Source organism: Amia ocellicauda, chromosome 3 (assembly GCF_036373705.1).
Source record: "Amia ocellicauda isolate fAmiCal2 chromosome 3, fAmiCal2.hap1, whole genome shotgun sequence".
NCBI classification, from domain to species: domain Eukaryota; kingdom Metazoa; phylum Chordata; class Actinopteri; order Amiiformes; family Amiidae; genus Amia; species Amia ocellicauda.
The window spans coordinates 29,273,948-29,291,853 of record NC_089852.1 but is presented as its reverse complement, the minus strand read 5'-3'; the positions used below and the strand labels follow the sequence as shown (position 1 = coordinate 29,291,853).

At 39.9% G+C, this 17,906-nt stretch overlaps 1 protein-coding gene across 6 annotated transcripts; it reads left to right on the top strand.

Annotated features, from left to right (window-relative positions):
* Window positions 1-1,887: 1,887 nt before the first annotated feature.
* On the top strand, window positions 1,888-17,473 carry stard3 (StAR related lipid transfer domain containing 3). Of its 6 annotated transcripts, none has more exons than XM_066698924.1 (16): window positions 1,914-1,965; window positions 5,243-5,315; window positions 5,988-6,211; window positions 7,153-7,230; window positions 7,487-7,564; window positions 7,920-7,973; window positions 8,464-8,590; window positions 8,962-9,063; window positions 10,764-10,819; window positions 11,476-11,568; window positions 12,035-12,097; window positions 12,565-12,660; window positions 13,857-13,936; window positions 14,118-14,222; window positions 14,482-14,575; window positions 14,790-17,473. In XM_066698924.1, the coding sequence occupies exons 3-16, from the start codon at window positions 5,999-6,001 to the stop codon at window positions 14,895-14,897; spliced, it is 1,347 nt and encodes a 448-aa protein (XP_066555021.1). In that variant the 5' UTR covers window positions 1,914-1,965; window positions 5,243-5,315; window positions 5,988-5,998; the 3' UTR covers window positions 14,898-17,473. The 6 variants fall into 6 exon arrangements, with proteins under 6 accessions (XP_066555025.1, XP_066555019.1, XP_066555021.1 ...); XM_066698923.1 differs by lacking the exon at window positions 1,914-1,965 and adding an exon at window positions 2,058-2,220; XM_066698928.1 differs by lacking the exon at window positions 5,243-5,315 and having other exon boundaries at window positions 1,888-1,965; window positions 8,464-8,581.
* Window positions 17,474-17,906: the final 433 nt, after the last annotated feature.

The window sequence follows — 17,906 nt, the reverse complement described above, 5'->3', positions numbered from 1 at the left end:
TGAATTACTGTAATACAGAAATATCTAACCATGATTTCAGGTTTAATTCCCAGTCTGAAATAACTGGAATCAGTAACAAGCTCTGTCACAAGTACTGTAGTGCAGGGAATGACAGGAAAAGGCCATTGTGTTGCAAATTCAAGTTTCTGTATGAATTTATATAATGTCTTCTTTTTTATCATAGAGCAACAGTACCCTCTACTGGTGTGTCTGCCTTTAAAAAAACATCTCAAGTCTCCAGCTATGCTGAGTAAATACACCACTAGTATGGACACCATTTTGAAACCACACGACTAATCATACAGTTATTTATTTCAATGTTTATTTTAAGTTAGCATGTATTTTGGGGAAACTGCATGTCACTGTCATGGAGAGTGACAACGCAGGTTAAGAAGCAGTAATTATACCCTGTTTATTATTTATCACTGCCTAGTTTCTTTATTATTATTATTATTATTATTATTATTATTATTATTATTATTATTATTATTATTTAAATTATTATTATTTAAATTACAATGTTATTGTTATTTTGAACTTTTATATTGTTTTTACAATTTTATACTTTTTCAATTATTATTAATGTTTGAGCTTGCATTTTCATGGCTCCCCTCCACCCTTGTCTCCACTGCTCTCACTACCTTACCTCCTATTGACAGCCTTTCCCATCTATCTGTGCAACTTTCACCTTTTTCTATTGTTCCCCTAAACAATATCTAGAAGCAATATACACCAATACAGAGTAATACAAGAGAAGTGCAATTGTGCTTATATCAGTCTCTTATGTTCCTTTTTACAGATCAGTCCAGAATACAATCTTGAACATCCATAACCAAAACTGGTAGGTAATAAAACCCAGTGGGTGGCAAGGCTCCTCCGGGCGGCGCTTTTCTCCCAGTCTGTCCGCCTCCCTCCTCCCAGTGTGGGCACACACCCTGTTCAGCTTTTCCTCTTCCCACAGGGATCCTCTAATATTGAATACATTACATATTTGAAAACTGTTGTCATGCTAAAACATATTTCCTTCACCAATGTTTGAAATACATTCAACATTTTAGCTACATATTAAAATATATGTATTCAAATACATTCCCAATACGTGTGCCAATCAATATAACAATATAACAATATAACATGACATTATTTGTATTCTTTATATCTAACACTAGCATACATGTATTATGTGTGACTTTTTTCTTTTTGTGTGTTGGGGCGGGGGGGGGGATCCAGTATATCTATATTTATTTATTTAAGTAAAAAAAGTATAGTTTAGTATAATAATTGTGAAATAATGGCAAATTCATGATATCAGTGTGGGACATTTAGCTATTTTCTGGATGTCCACCTGTCAGAGTGATATTGTGCCCTGGTCTGCGTATCTGAGATCGTCTTTGTTCCAGACCTAATTCTGTTCTACTTAATGGTCATATTGAAACAGATGCCGTAGCACCTCTGATGAGCCTAAGGGAGATAGTTAGTCGGTCCCATTACTAAAGCGCGACCCTTCAGGTCGTCACGTCACCGCGCCCGCGTTGTGCATTCTGGGAACTGTAGTGTTTTGTAAGGGTCACACATTGTTCATTTATTTTGGACCTCGAGAATTAAGAAATTGACTTGCTATTATTATTATTATTATTATTATTATTATTGTTGTTGTTGTTGTTGTTGTTGTTGTTGTTGTTGTTGTTAGCAGTATAAATAGTTATTTAATGTGATAGACTATAGGCTACTAATAAAATGCATACATCTCTGCAGTATTGATACATTTATTCCTCTGCTTTGGCTAGTTTAACCCACCGGCTCTGAGTGGGAGTGAAAAGTCATTTTATTTCCAGTTTTGCTTCAATCTCTCATTTCTGTTCTGCGCCTGCGTGCGCGCAGCCCCACCCGGAAGTGAAGTGCTAGCTGTGTTCCCAGCGCGCCCGGCTGCGCGGAAGCTGAAGTGAAAGTAATGAGCTGGATCGGGTGAGTTTCGGGTCAGTCACTAACGGCGGGGAGTAAGTTTGTGTGAGTTATGCTGTAGGAGAAACGCCCTGTTACAGATAGTGTACCCGGGTGGCAGTGGCGGGCAGTGGGGCGGCCGGGCTTGCGGGGTCGGGGTGTTTGTTGTGGAAAGCCGAGTATGTCTGGCATCGTTAATGTGTATTAGTACTCCAAACACCGTGTGATTTTAACACATTCAATGACTGCGTTGTCGGAGCTGTGTTGCCTAAATTACAGGTAGAGTGCTGGTTATTTCAATTGAGCTATTTTCAGTCAAAGTGAAACCGGCTGCTGCTGCTGCTGCTGTGTTATTTGTCCTTGCATGTTGCTGTGGACATCACGCTACACTCCAGCACGACTATAAGAAATCACCTTATTTCCGCAGTGGGTTTCTGAGTTTGACACACCGAGGTGTTTGACAATACCGTGCTTTAAAAATGAGAACAGTGCTCTTGAGTGCAGTCGCCAAAACAGCTGTGTGGTGGTTTGAGACAACGTGACTGGGATGCCATGACTATGCAAATGAGAGAGAAACTCGTTGCTATCTACATAGACTAGACCCGACCAATGAGTTGTCCACATTGACCTAATAACCTGTATGCGATGCATCCCTGTGTCCTGCTCTTGTGGAATAACAGCCCATTTGTGACTTGCCCTTAGGATCCCTTTTTTTTCCCAGGGATCTAGGTCCATGTGGGTTTACGTTGAGTTTTTGGTTTGGCTGTGGCAGAGCGGTGCTTGTGTCCTTTATTTGAGATCCTAAGGAGATTTCATGCGTGTCTGAGGCAATGACTATCTGCCAAACAGGTCAGATCACCAAAAAGGCACCTGCAGCATTAGTTTGTATTTTAATAATGTATCTATTGAAGGTACAGAAGCTAACCTTTAGGCTACAATGTGTGTCGAGCAGAGCCTGGAAGTGTGTGTGCAGTGTGCTGGTGAGGAATGGGGGCAACATCTCTCTAGTCTAACTTAATTAGTCTAACAACTAAATGAAATGTATAATATTTATGCTGAACTATGGATGCTAGACTGCAGTGCAGAGACTTTTCAACAACTTATTATATTTGTGACTCAGTGTGGGCGAGGCTGGAGGAGGTGGAGGTGAATTAAGGGGAGGAAGCTCCTGTCCCCCTGCATCCCCATGAATGGCTCCTTGCCTTTTTAAAATGGGAAGCAAACTGGTCCCTTGTGTGACGAGGCAGGTGCCCAAACCCATTTCAGATTAGATGGTAGAAAAGCAATCCTGACCTTAAAATGAAAGCCTAGGTTTACTGGGGACTCTAACCCTATCTTGGACAAAACTATAAGAGAAGCATGTTGGTAATGAACGTTAAAGGGACTAGATATGATAGCCACCAGACTAGGATTTATATAGATATACACGCTTTGTATAGGGTGAAGCTGAGAACATCCTTTTTATGTAGAATCTTTCCTATATTGTTACCAGTTAGCCTACAAGCACATAAGTTAATGTAGCTGTTAAGCTAGTAATGCTTTTATTTTAAATTTAGCCAATGTAAATAAAAAATACATGTTTTTTTAATTGTGCTTTGCCTCAGCACGGTGAAAATAAATGAGTAGCGAAGATACGTGAAAGCAGTTGTCATTAGGGGTACAAGCATGAGATTTTGCACACCACTGGAACATGTGTTAAGGAAAAGTTTCTGCTATTGTGCCATCATAGAAGATTAATGTGAAGGCAGTGTCAGCTATTTTACAAAATGGCTGCAATCCATTCCTTTTTTCTCCTAATCCATTGAGCTGGATCTAGTTGAAGGGTTGCAAACTTAAATCTGTTGTATTATTTATATTTAATTTACATTTCATACTGCTCAACACAGTTATATTACTAATGTACTTAAGCCATAGCACCTGTGAATGAAGGTGTGTATGCCCCAAGGCCCTCTACAGCACAGGGTAGCAGTTGAGAAAGGAGGTGGGCAGAGAGGATAGTTTAAATATGTAATTTAAATGGTAAAACAACAAATAGAAGAAAAACGTATTGATTCATGTGTAATTTTGTTTTAAAGGTTAATTTGTTAATGTTTATTTAATTGAAGTCTAATGGTATCTTAGTTTTTCATGTTTTATTATTGTGGACACTTCCAGAAAAAGCAGGGTTTCTTTAAAAGATAGGCTAGGTAGGTAGGAGCACAAACTCCACAGAGGAATAAATAAGTGCACTGGAGAACTGCCTTGAGGCATTGATACTGTCCCTTTTTAAAGTTGGGTGAGACTTCCCTTTCTTTACAGGGCCTTTTACTGTTTCCCCTCCCTCTGAGGGATCATGCCATCTGCTCTGCCAAGGATTCTTCAGCTGTTTGTAACCCCATGTGTTAGCCGACACACTGAGCGTTTCAAGGCTCTGACCTGTGATCTTCCTATTTCTCTCTATTTAAACAAGACTCTCACTGTTGTCTGCAGCAAGGCCTCACTGCACCTATACGTGGTGTCTTCCCTGTGCCCCCCACTGGTGACGCATCAGGACTGTGGGCTATTCACCACCTCTGTGCTTAGGCTTCACAGTATAAACTGTAAGCTTCTGGTAAAACAATACACGTGCTACTTAACGGCAAGGTTGTGTGTCTGTGCTTTGCCGGTCTTTAGCAATGTTGCCGCACCATGCTATTTGCTATCGCCTCACACTTGCAATGCAGAAGTTTTAGATTTGCAGAAGTGTGTGTGGTTTTTGTAAAATGCACTTACAAAACATCCAGTACAAAGCTTCTTTAGCTTTATGCAAATATACTGTGATGTGTAAATTAACAATACTGTACTAATTACAGTATAGTACTTGTACAGGGACATTACATTTTAATTTATAGTACTGTACTTTATGGTATTTTATTTAACTGGCCATATTTAATACTTCACATATAAAAATACAGAATGTAAAAAAGACTGCATTGTGTATAACTGTAGATACATGAAGTAATTTTGTTTCTAATGTAACAAACATTTATATTACTATATACACATTGTATATGTAGCTACATTCATCAGTTATGACAAGTTTTTACAGTACATTACATTTTACAATTTGGGGGGGGTTTCAGCAAGTAGAGTACCTGGTTATTACATACCTCAGTTATAACATACTAAGTCCCAAGGTGTTATGTTGTATCAGAGTTTGTGTATCTGCTTGATTAAACAGATGGATATTACCTATAGGATATAGTTGATCTTCAGATTCAACCTGTTTTCCAAACTTGTAAATCACCTGAATATCTGTCTAAAGTATTTTTTATTTTTTAAGAAGAGAGACGCTGTATATTGAAAAAAGTGGAAACCTCTTGGGGAGGCCTTCACTCAGCAGTGAATTGACAAAGGTTGATGATCTGATTTAAATCACATTTATTTGTATTATTTAAATCGCTTGATTCTTCATAAGCAAATGTATAAATGTATTATACTTTAAACTTTTAAACTACTTTAGAATAACTTATCATTCTTTTCGCTAGGAAAATACAAGTGTATTTTAACTTTTAATAATATGCAACATACATAAACTATTTTTATATTTAATGTTGATTGATACATTTATATAAACCTATGTTCTAATTAAATATATAAAAGTCACAGGTTATTATTTATGTAGAAGATGTCTTTAAAGTGAGATAAAAAAAATACAGAATACATAGCAGTTTAATTGAAAAAAATGTTGTACATATGAATGACCTGCAAGCTCATTCTTATTTTATACCATAAATCTTCCCTTTTTTTAACTTATTTTTTAAAATCCATTCCTTTATCCAGTCTTGAGCAGTAAACACTGGATGTTTTATAGCAAGGCTGAATGTCATAATCTGTTCTCCTTGGCACTCAGTACTGCAAATACATTCACAAGTAGTTTAGAGGTGCTGTTTATCTTAACCATTCTCTGAAACCCCTTGAATTGAAGGATAAGTCTGGTGGATAGTATGCAAATTTGTAGTTTCCCTATACCTCTTTTCCTTGCTTGATTCTTTCTCTCTCTTCCTCTTCCTCTCTCATGGTCACAGTGTGCAGTAAGATGCCTGGGGGAGTGGAGAATGGAGAACTGGGGGCCAGTCTCCCAGCCATCGCATCCTTGAACGCCTCATACTCCCAGCATTCCCTGTCCCTGCCATCACTGTACTTTGCCCCAGGGGAGCGCCGCACCATCTCTGATGTCCGCCGCACCTTCTGCCTCTTTGTCACCTTCGACCTCCTCTTCATCTCGCTGCTCTGGATCATTGAGCTCAATGTTAGTTTCTCCGTGTGCGCCTCTCTCTGCGTTTATTTCTCACTGTTGCTCTCTTAGAGCTGTTGATTTTCAATTTTGAGAAATTGAAAATTGTTTTTCAAAAATGCCCAATTCCGTTTTTTACATTTTTCGAAGGAGACCAATTCTGTTTTCCCCTTTTTACTAACAATTATATAAAATTTTCCTTTAAGTAATGTTTTACTATAGATCATTTAATAACTTAAAATTGAAAAATATACTGGTACTAGTTTAAACTATCAGTAATTGCAGTACTGAATTCATTACTTTAACGGGTAGTTTATTAATTTAGTCTACAAATGATAAGATGTTCTACAAAGCATTCACATCACAAAGATAGCATTAAGTAACAAACATTGAACATAAGTGAATTGTCAGTGACAAGATTTCCTATATTAGCTCTTTATGCATTTGTATTTGCTATGGAAGGTAGAATAAAGGTAGAATAAAACTCAATTTTAACAAACTATGAAGATGGCAATTTGGTTAATCTGGGCACCTTTGTCAGTTTCAGTAGGTTTGTGTGCTGCAGTTTTTGTTGCAGGCTTTCACTCCTCCATGCACGTTAACCCATATCAAATAACTAGGAACCTGACTTTTCATTGAAATGCTTTAATATGATTTCCAAACAGTGCTATAATATGACTGATTATGATCTAACACATCACAAATTAGTTATTAAATATTTGTCACAGACTAGCAGAATAGTACCCCATTGTCCTCATATAAATCTCTGACAAACATTGCAAGTTTGAAAACCAGGAAGAAAGCAAGTTATGAAAATGTTGTTCCTGTAACACTCAATTCTGTTTCCAATGCCTGATAAACAATCCCTGACACTCGCATGACAGTCTCTGCCCATCATTCCCCTCTTTTGTCTGTGTGTCTGTTATCTGCATTGACCTGATGTCCTCTATCCCTAGATCAAGGATTCTATCTGGCAGAACTTGGAAGAAGAGGTCATCAAATACAAATTCAAAACCTCCTTCTTTGATATCTTTGTGAGTTCCCCCCTTTTCATCTATGTCTATTGCATACAATGCTGCACCAGCTGAGGAGACCTGTCTGCTCTTCAGGGTCATTGTAGACTGAGGGCAGTCCTGTATGGCTATTTGGGGACATTAGAATAACAGAGCATTCTTGTCATTCTTGCTCAGTCTTGGAAAGCTATTTAGAGCATTTCTAGACCATTGTTGTAAGTTTCTGGGTTTTATGCAGCTTTTTGGAGTCTTACTTCCCTCTCTTTGTCTCTCTCAGCTCCTGGCCTTGTTCAGATTCCTCTGTCTGCAACTGGGCTATGCAGCTCTGAGGTTGAGGCACTGGTGGGTTATCGCGGTAAGAATTATTCCCAGTGGGGCAGACCCATATAACCAGGACAGAGGCTTGCCTTTATTTATATAGTCTTATTACTGGAACCTTTCTGATGGATAATGCAATATTCTTTGTATATAAGTTCTGTGAGGTGAAGAAGCGAGATTTATTTTGGAGATTCTTTCAGTGTAGTGTAGAGGCAGAAATGGAGACAATTGCAATATATGAAATATGTGTGGTTTCAAACTAGATAATAGATCATTTAGATGTAGATAATAAATCGGGGGGGAAAACAGACCTTGAAACCTACAAAATGAGCTTATATGAACAAGGCTCCACTGAGCTTCATGACACTTACTTTGTTCTCTGCCTCTCCCAGATCACCACTCTAGTGACCAGCTCCTTCCTCATCACAAAAGTCATCATCTCTAATGTGAGTGGGAAGCCTGTGCTCAAACTCTCATTACTATTATTGCTAAAACCGCTACTAATAATACAATAGTATTTCTATAGTGCTTTACAGATAGGAAGGGAAACGGATATTAAACTGGGTGTTTCCTAAAAAATAAAAATGCATAACTTGTCCTTTTGGTGAATATCAGGGATATTAATTAACCTATTCTGTCTTAACAGCCAGTTAAAGCAGTTCCTAACTCTCAAAATCAAATGTCTGCTTACAACATCTGTGAGTTGTCTAATCAGTTTTTTTTTTTTAAATGTCCTTAATTAGTTGTTGAACATTAACAGTACACACATCTGCTTTTTACAATTGGATTCTCTTGTCAACACAGATATTTTTAAGATTTACAGAAGCAAAATCATGGACATAATTGATGTAGCTTTACAGGTATTTCAATTCTAAACCACATGTTTAACTCGCTAGATGGATGAATTTGAGATGCAAACACGTTGTGCCTCCTCAGCTCCTGTCCAAGAATGCCTTCGGCTATGTGCTTCCAATCACCTCTTTCGTGGTGGCCTGGCTGGAGACATGGTTTCTGGACTTCAAAGTGCTCACGCAGGAGGCTGCAGAGGAGAGGGGTGAGAGAGGTGGAGAATGGTAGTTGTTAAATGGAAGTGGTGACATAGATGAAAAGAAAAAGAAAATATTGTATGAGGTTTAGAGAGAGTAGGAGAGACTGGGTAACAGAGTGAGCTTGATTGTGAGTCTAAGGAGTTGAGTGAATCAGAGAAAGAGAAAATAAATGTTTGGGGAGAATAGTGAGGTTCAGAGGACAGAAAGAGAAAAGGGATTGTGTTGCATGTAGGTGTTTTTTTTTTTTTTTGCTTTCAATTATCTGTAAATCTCATTTCACCCTCTTCCTGTTCTCTGCCTGTATTAATTTCTGGATCTCTTCTCTGATTTCCCCCTCTCGCTCTCTCCCATATTTCCTCTCTTACTCCCTCACTCTGTTTCTCAGCATATCTGGCAGCTCTGAATGCTGCCTCGGGGCAGGGTCCTCTGTTGTACCCCCGAGCCCTGTCTGATGGCCAGTTCTACTCCCCCCCTGAGTCACTGGCAGGTGAGTCACTGCACCCTGGGAAATGTCTGCCCTAGAATTTGAATTGCACATTACTGGTCTACACTAGAAAGAGATCTATACCAAAACACCACGTTACTCGGTAAACTTTGATTTAAACACGTAGCAAGTGTTTCCATTTTTCTTTGGACACATCCAAATTTTGATTTTCAACACTTTTGGAATGGTGTTCAGAAGTTCTTCCAAGACCCTGTGAAGATCTTCTACAGGATTCATGTTAACTTAATTTAACACAGTTTTTCTCTGTTTTGAGGTTTGTATTTGATGCAATTTGTCCTTTCAGTTCAGATTTCTAAACGCTTATCATACCATTAACCTATTGTAACTTCTGTAACTGCAACAGGAAGTTTAATGGTCAAACAACAGTAGGCCATTTGTTTACTACACATAGACAACATTTTTGCTAGATTAAAACCTTCAAAACCAGCATTAAGTTATTTACAGGTATATAAGGGTGTTTATGAAGCCCACTTTAATAACCGTGGCCATACACATGATAGAAACAGCCTGAATATGGTAGACCTTTAAAACTTTAAACTTTACAAGTAAATATTGTAGTTTCCAAGGCAACTAAACCTATTACATTTTTTTTAAACCCAATAAACCTCACAATGCCCTAGAGCTCTGCCTGCTCAACGCACATCCATTTATCTATTTATGTATTAATGATCCTCTGCCTGTGTGCTTTATGTATAACAAAATAACTGTTTAGGATTAAAAGCATGTGTCATTGAAAAGGAACATACAGTATAAACAACAAACAATATATAAACAATATATAATTAAGGAGAAAGCATTGAGTTTCAATGTAGCAATGGGCAGTTTGTCATGAAAGACTGGAACCTTGCCTGGATAGAAAGTTCCTGCTGTCAGTTTATCTTCATCGCTTTCTAAATTATGAAAAGTATTCAAAATGTCAATGCCAGTGATCCTGCCATGTAGAGAAGCAAGAGGTGCCAGTTTCGGGTGAATGTTTCTGTGATGCCATGAATGAAAATGTTGTATCAGGCGCATCAGTGATTTCATCCAGAACAACAAGAAAGGAAACACAATTTTTGCGATGTCTGCTATGTGTCGCTGCGTTCTCGTTCTAGAAACACCAACATTCTTAAATGTTTTATTTTCCTTACAAACAACATCACGCAGATTTCCTATTTCTGTTTATTAAAAAAAAATCTCATTGGTATAGGCATGTGATGATTTTGCAATGAGATGAGCAACTCTGAAACTTGCAAATGTTGCCACTTCAGACTCTCTTCTTGAAGAAGTGCCTGTGCATATTGCCACAAAACCGGGTCCTAGACCATGACTATATCATTGTGCCTTCAATCGCAACGCCTGACCTTTACAGAACAGTGCAATTACAGTGCTTCTCCATTACCACAATGACTGAATCACCTGCCCTTTAAAGCAAACAGCGTCACTGTTACAGTCTGCATGGTGATTGGTCTTACTGGTTGTGCTGTGGTTGAGTTAATGGAAAGATCTGGTTTATCTGCTGTATGTGCAAAACCACTGAAAACAGTTCTGAGACTCTTGCCGGTTCCCTGTTTAGCCCAGCTCTGTGAGAGGACAGTCCCCACTGGACTTCCTTCTGGCAGCAGGGACAGTGCCCTTCTGAGACTAGCAGTCCCCCGTCTGTCTGGCCTGACAGCTGTCTGTCTGTGTATTTGTCACTACAGGCTCTGATGAGGAACTCGATGAAGAGGGTCACGGCCGCAGAGCTGTCACTGCACAGGTGAGGGGTTACTGTAGGATGACAGGTTGTCAGTTTGTCTCTACTGTTTGGCAGTGTGGGAACCGTTGTTACCTGCTGTACTTTTTTAACCATTACTTGATTTCATTCTGCTGGTTAAAAGCAAAGTTTAGTTATTTCTGCATGTATTTCATCATCACGTAATGCATACAATATGCTGATCATTATTTTACACTCAAAACTATGCTAAAACATGGTATTTGAACTCCCCTCTTAATCAAGAACAAGTGATTAGTAAATCTGTTGTTAGCCTGTGCCCTAGTTAAAGACAGCGAAAACAATAACCATTTAAGTACATTTTTGGTTGAAAAATTCATTAATATACAAATCAATGCAGATGATTATATCCCATGTAGGTGATTTTTTTTTTTATTTAATTTATCTAGAAACATCTATGATGAGCGAAGGATATTTAGTTTATCACTAATGAACTTTCAAGCAATACAAAATGTCACAGTGGTCAAAATATGCTTTCATGCAATGATGTGTTCATCAGAAGTGAAATGTGGTCACAGCAGTGATTTCAAACACCATGTCGTTGTCTGGCTTGTTTAGGCTGAACATAGTTGCTTTCACCCTAGTAGTGTGCTATAATTGTGTTCTGGTGTCAATATGTAACCACTCTCTCTCTCTGTCAGGAGAAGGAGTTTGTGCGTCAGGGTCGGGATGCCATGGCCGTTGTCGATCAAATTCTGGCACAGGAAGAGAACTGGAAGTTTGAAAAGAACAACGTGAGGGTGCCGTCTGTTAGATGTAGTATTTAGCTATGAGGAATGTAGCTACTTGCTAGTGCTTGCAGAGTTTTTAGTGAAAGCTTTAGTCATCCTCAGATACATCCATAACTGCTGTTTGCACTTTGCTCTCACAATTGGGAAAGAATGTTATTGGCTTGGTAGCACACAGATAAGGCGTTATCTTTCTATGCTTTTCCCATTTTAGTACAAAGGTCATAGCAGTGCTTTTTTTTTTTAACAGTTGCCAATTCCAAATTGACAGGGGATAGAGGATCAGCATGTATACTCCCTACCAGTACTGTGGTTAACCTTTTCAATTACATTTTGACGTATTGCTTTGTACATATGAATCTTTATAACTAGTTGCTGAGTGAGGCACATTAAACATGGGTGTATAGAAGAAAAAATAAAATGGCTCCAAATGTTTATTTAAAAACGTCTTGATGTGTGTCTGTGTTCTCAGGAACTGGGAGATGCTGTGTATTCTCTGGAGATCCCCTTCCATGGCAAGACATTCATCCTTAAGGTAATCTCCCATCTCTTTCTCTAATCAATCACTTTTCCACACACATCCAGTATTCTACAAATCCATGGGGACTGCACACAGAAGCCAAAGTAGAGTTGTTTAGTATTAACTTGTTTTGAAGATGTAATAATTGTATTCACTGTAATGGGTAGATTTATTTTTTTAGTGATCTTGCTACCCTATAAATATAGAACATATTAAACCATGTAAATCACCCTGGATGAAGCAGTCTGAAAGGAAGAATAATAATTTAATAAACCTTATATAAAAGATAACTGAGTCACCAAAAGGAACAGTGTAACCTATTGTACATTCTGTTGACTTTTACTAAGAGAAACATAAAATCAATTAAGCAAGACAACTACAGCTTTTGTCATGTTTACTTGCTCAGCAAATATATGTAAGTATCATTGGGCACTACAGTGTCTTTGGCTTAAGTATGACTTCCCTATGTTTGTGTGTGCCAGGCCTTCATGCAGTGCCAGGCAGAGTTGGTGTACCAGGAGGTGATCCTACAGCCAGAGAAGATGGTGCAGTGGAACAGAACCATCTCTGCCTGCCAGGTAATGACCTCGCTGGGCCGGGCCAGTCTGTCTCTTGTACGAGAAATCCCTGCAAATCTAAGCTACGGGTTATCTGGGACCACGTGTGCAGGATTTGGCTTCTGTAAAATGGGCGTTCTTTCGTGGAAGGTTATGATTAATATCTTATTAATTTTCTTTCATTACACTGGCTTTTTTAGGGTTTTGAAACTTTACAACTATACAACCTCCCTTATACGGCATTGACTTAAATCATCATGTCTTCCAGATACAATTGATTCTTGAATAGCAACACTCTGAATACGTGCAGTAAATTGTCACTCCCACCCTACCTCCCTGGCAAGAATGTATTGATTCATTGTCATGAGACCTTTTAATCAAGAAAATAAAGAAAAACTATACTGTTTACGGTGTGCTCTATCCCCGCCAACACTGATAATCACTATCAACCTCGTGATAAGACTATCTCAAACAAAGAACATCTTGTAGTTTTTTTTTTTTTTTTTTTAATTCAACAATGTCTCCCTCGGGATATTTCATATTTTATTTTTCTGTTCATCTGCATCAAGGTAAAGTATTTTAGCAGGCAGTGGTTTCCTTTTTTTTAATTTTCTTTATGGTCTCCAGATCTATATTTGTCCATAACTTCAGCTCCAGTAGTCAAATTAGTTATACAGCTGGTATCACTGGCTTAGATTAGCTCTGGTTTTGGATTACCCTATCAAAAATAAAGTTTTGGGTTAAGATTAGTGTTAATCTGGGTCTGTGAAACCAGCCCATAAACAGCCATGGTCTCCACTTCGCCTAATCAGATTTGTGGTTGTGTAACAAACAAATTTGATTTGTTCCTAAATTTCCAATAAAATTGATGCATCAAATCAAAACCCCAGTCTGAAATCAATCTTCCTGCAGTATTGTATTGCTCCGGTAACCTGTAAGTCACCCTTGGGTAAGGGCATCTTCCAAACAAATAATACTAACAATAGTTTAAATACAGGAAAAAATACAGTTAAAATGAGGAAATAACGCTTCCATATTTCGATGGGGGCAGAACGTCATCCTGCGTAGCTAGATCTTCAGGCAATCATGTGAGATGTTTGTGTCCGTGGATCTGGGTTGCACGTCGTAGACCAGGGAGAAATGAAACAGCAGCCGTGTGTGTGTCTCACCATGGTCCCCTCTGTGCTTTAAATGTGACCGTGTTTTCTGTGCCTTAGATCCTGCAGCGAGTGGACGACAACACATTGATCTCCTATGATGTGTCAGCCGGAGCAGCGGGGGGTGTGGTGTCACCCAGGTAACTTGACTACGCACTAACTCTTTGATTTAATCTTTTTTTTCCCCACTCTCACCGTTCTTGCCATCTTTATGTGTTCTACTCCTTCTGCACTTCCTTCAGTCTCTATGTGATGTAATGCTGTAGCTTTGACTGCCATTCCCCCTCCCTAAATATGGTTCACTCTCTTTCTCCCCTTCAGGGATTTTGTGAATGTGAGGAGAGTAGAGAGGAGGCGTGACCGGTACATCTCCGCAGGGATGGCGACCATTCACGAGACCAAGCCACCCCATGGCCGTTATGTCAGGTGAGGGGCAAAGAGACAACATCCTGATTTCCTGTAGGAGTGGTGCCTGCATGGCTATGTGGACACATGGGTAGCTTGTGTCATCTCAGCCATGGAACGGTGTAGGTCTGTCAGAGTTGTCATAGTCCTGTTGGCGGCTTCTCTGACCATTGCCCTTCTTACCCGGCTGCTCAGTTTGGGGGGACGTCCTGCTCTAAGCACATTCTGGGTGGAGCTGTTCTGTCTCTGTCTCTTCATGTGTATTGTGTTTCACCCCCAGGGGTGAGAATGGTCCAGGGGGCTTCGTGGTCCTGAAGTCCAACAGTAACCCATCGGTCTGCACCTTCATATGGGTCCTCAACACAGATCTCAAGGTCAGAGCTCCACAGTTTGAGAGAGAGGAGAAAGTCAGACTGGTTGTGTCTGTTTGTCCTTCTTAACCTCTTTGATGTGCTTGTCGTCTTCGGCATATTTTAATATCTGCAAGTGTGTTTGTCTTGCTGAGCAACTGTGTGAAAAACATCCATCAATCTATTCATAGTAAATAGACCTTTAGATCTTAAATTCTCCACCCTCTCTCCCTCGCAGGGCCGGTTACCACGCTACCTCATCCACCAGAGCCTGGCTGCCACCATGTTTGAGTTTGTGTCCCACCTCCGTCAGAGGATCAGCGAGCTGCGCTCCGTCCTTCGCTAGAGTGGGGACTGCAGCGCCACCGAAGGCCAGGAGGGGAACTATGAGCTCGGAGGTGGCCGTCCCCCTCTCACATTCCCCTCTTCACACAGACACAGACCCCTGTATGAAGACAGGTGGGGGCAGGGACCTCTCAAACTGAACCCTGTTCCTGAAGAAGGGTGTGTGTCTGTGACTGCTTCTCCATGGAGAAGGAAGGAACAAAACTGCAGCTCTCCACACTGAGAGAGATCTCAAAACCTCTTAATCAAACTAGACATCCATTTCTTGCCACTTCTGCCACTTTAATGAACTCTCTCTAATTAATGCCCGGTGCGTTTTGCCTGCTGTTGGTGGGGCCACCTACTGTGATGCTCTGCTCCATGATTTCTATTTCATGAAGGGTGTCTGCAGTGGAGGGGTACATTGGTGGACTACAGTGCAATTCCCAGTAGTAAGGACTGGGTAAGACATGGTATTTGCTATGAGGGTTGATTCCCTGTCCTTTTTCAATTTTTTTTTTTTTTTTTAATGTGCAGGGGGTGAGATGTTACTGATGGAACTAAGTGTTCAGGATGGTGCAGATGCATGGTCAAGTAAACTGAATGTAGAAATGTTGTTCACTGCACATGTAGGCAGCAAAACTGTCCATTTATAAATATACATGCATGCAAACATCTGCCATACAAACATATGGAGATGAAATATATCTGACATTACACCAAGCACAGAGGGGAGGAGGTCAGAAGGCTGATATTTAAACCACACAATTCCAGTCTTGGCTTGGGTGCTCGTTTGAATGTGTCAGGATAGGCTATAATAGTACACTTGTAAACTACACTCGCTTGCAAAAAGAAAAAGGGAGATGTGTGAGCAAACGCACTATACTGGCCCTTTACCCTCCGAGACGGATGATCATTGTGACCCAAAACTGTTCTGCTGTTCCCCAAGCATTAAGTGTGGCAAAGACTGTGTAGATGACTGAGCCAAGTGCCAAATTACTGCCAATCTACTATCCTCTTTCCTTCAGCGGAGGGGCGAGGGGGTCACAGGCAGGAAGAGCAGCAGCTGAACACTACCGCTGTAGTGAGTATTGTCTTGAAGCAGGAAATATCATTTCAGCTTTTTTAATTAGCATTTTATATTTTAAAACAGTCTAGACAAGATTGTCCCATTGGTAGGGCTTTTAGTTTTATTGATATATTGATATATTTTCTTTGTTACTGCAAGTCTAAGAAGAGAATGCACAGGGACAAGGTGATCAGTGAACATATCTTCTGAGACCTGTTTATGTACGTTTTAATTATTCATGGACTGGTCTTAGACTCCCATTGCACAGCACTTCAGGTTTACCGGCTGCAGTTTCTGGATGTACTGACACGTTACGTCTTCACTCCAAAGGAGATCTTTGGAAAATTCTGGTTAATGAGTATTATTTGTACAGCTTGTAGAACTTGAATTGACTTATTTGCTCTGCTAGTGGGGTCATTAGTCCTGTCCCTATGGCTTTTTTTTCATTGACACAAAAATCTAGCAGTGATTTATGGAGGTTATGGATAATCTCTCTGCAGCACAGTGGCCAACACCCTCCCTCCCCCATTTGAATTGCCAATCACATTTTTGGAACTTGTGCCTTCTGTTAGTAACTAAGGGAAGGGATCAGTGTATATTATTATGTCTGTTGCTGTAGAGTCCTGGTCCTGGTTCTGGTTTTGTAGCCAATTATTAATTTAATTATGTTGATCATCAAGGAAGTAATCTAGAGTTTGGTCTGGTGGATCCTGACCATTGGTATGTTATCAGAGCTCCAGAGTTGACCTCCCAGCCACAGTAGTGATCTCTACGGTCTTAAAAACATCACACTCACACCAAACGGTTTTCTCTGCTTATTATATAAATATCAGCCTTCTGTATTAGGCCCTGCTTGATGCACTCGACTGCACTAAGCATGCGTTTTTGTATCCTCTGTTTTGTGCCTGGTATTGTGTATAAGATGTGTGGATTTGTATAAAAGAGATCATATTACTGTCACACTGAGCTGAGCTGGACTCAACTGGTGTTTATTTCAGTACTTATTTGATGTTCCTGTGTGTTCATTATTCTCTTTAATTGACTTTTAGTTTTTTGTTTTAACATTCACTGCAACACCAAGCATAAAAAGGAGCTGGCTCAATCACACCCCTTTCTAGGAGCGTGATCTTTTACATCATGCATGGACTGATCAGGGTGTGTATTGTAGGGCTCTGTGTCTTACTGTTGAAACTCTACAAAGAGGTAGAGTTTGGGGGGATTAAAGATAGAAGATTTGATTTCTGGAACAGTTAATCTAGCATGAGAATAGGCTACGTCCGGGGAAAAAAGAATCAGAAAATATGGGAGTCGCACAACAAGGAAATCACAGGGATTACAGACATTGCTCCTTAAGCAGGCATGAACACAGTCTCCCCACTAACTGTATGAGTAGGTGTCCAGGTGCTGTGTTGGCACCTGGAAGCAGTTCTACACCATAATTGGTCAAATCCCAGTTACTATGTGGCCCCCTCCTCTGTCTGGACAGGTTGTGGATAAGACTCCTGTTGTATTAAAGCTGTTCTGTATGATCATGGTGTTTGCCATCTTATTGGAGCAATTGTACATTGATAGACTATACATTTGTTGTGAATGCACATGGATTATTTTCTGCTTTACTACTAACATGCTGTACATCACACCTGAAATGGATTGGCCTCCTATACAAGGGGAGTCTGATTTTAATCTCCAAGCCGTTAATGATGTCTCGTCAGCAGATGTCTACTTAAGTTGCCTTACAAGAGCCCGAGTCTCCCGCTGCCAGGGCTGACTCACACCGTGAAAAATGGCCGTCCTCTTGCATGCGTATGTCCCAGGGCTCATCAGCATAACTCTTCATCAGGGCACGCTGATAATGCTGCCTTTGTTCTAGCTACTGGTCCTTTACTGTGGTCTTATTCATTTAATGAAGTCGGGTACTTGAAGAGTAGAAGCTCTGACCAGTTCGGTGGCATTTCAGTCTGG

What these genes read in the sequence shown, in the direction of transcription:
- stard3 (XM_066698922.1), top strand. Translation starts at nt 5,999, where the DNA reads ATGCCTGGGGGAGTGGAGAATGGAGAACTGGGGGCCAGTCTCCCAGCC. An exon ending in GGCACTGGTGGGTTATCGCG is followed by an intron (nt 7,565 to 7,919) that starts GTAAGAATTATT and finishes TGCCTCTCCCAG; the next exon opens with ATCACCACTCTAGTGACCAG. An exon ending in CAAAAGTCATCATCTCTAAT is followed by an intron (nt 7,974 to 8,463) that starts GTGAGTGGGAAG and finishes GTGCCTCCTCAG; the next exon opens with CTCCTGTCCAAGAATGCCTT.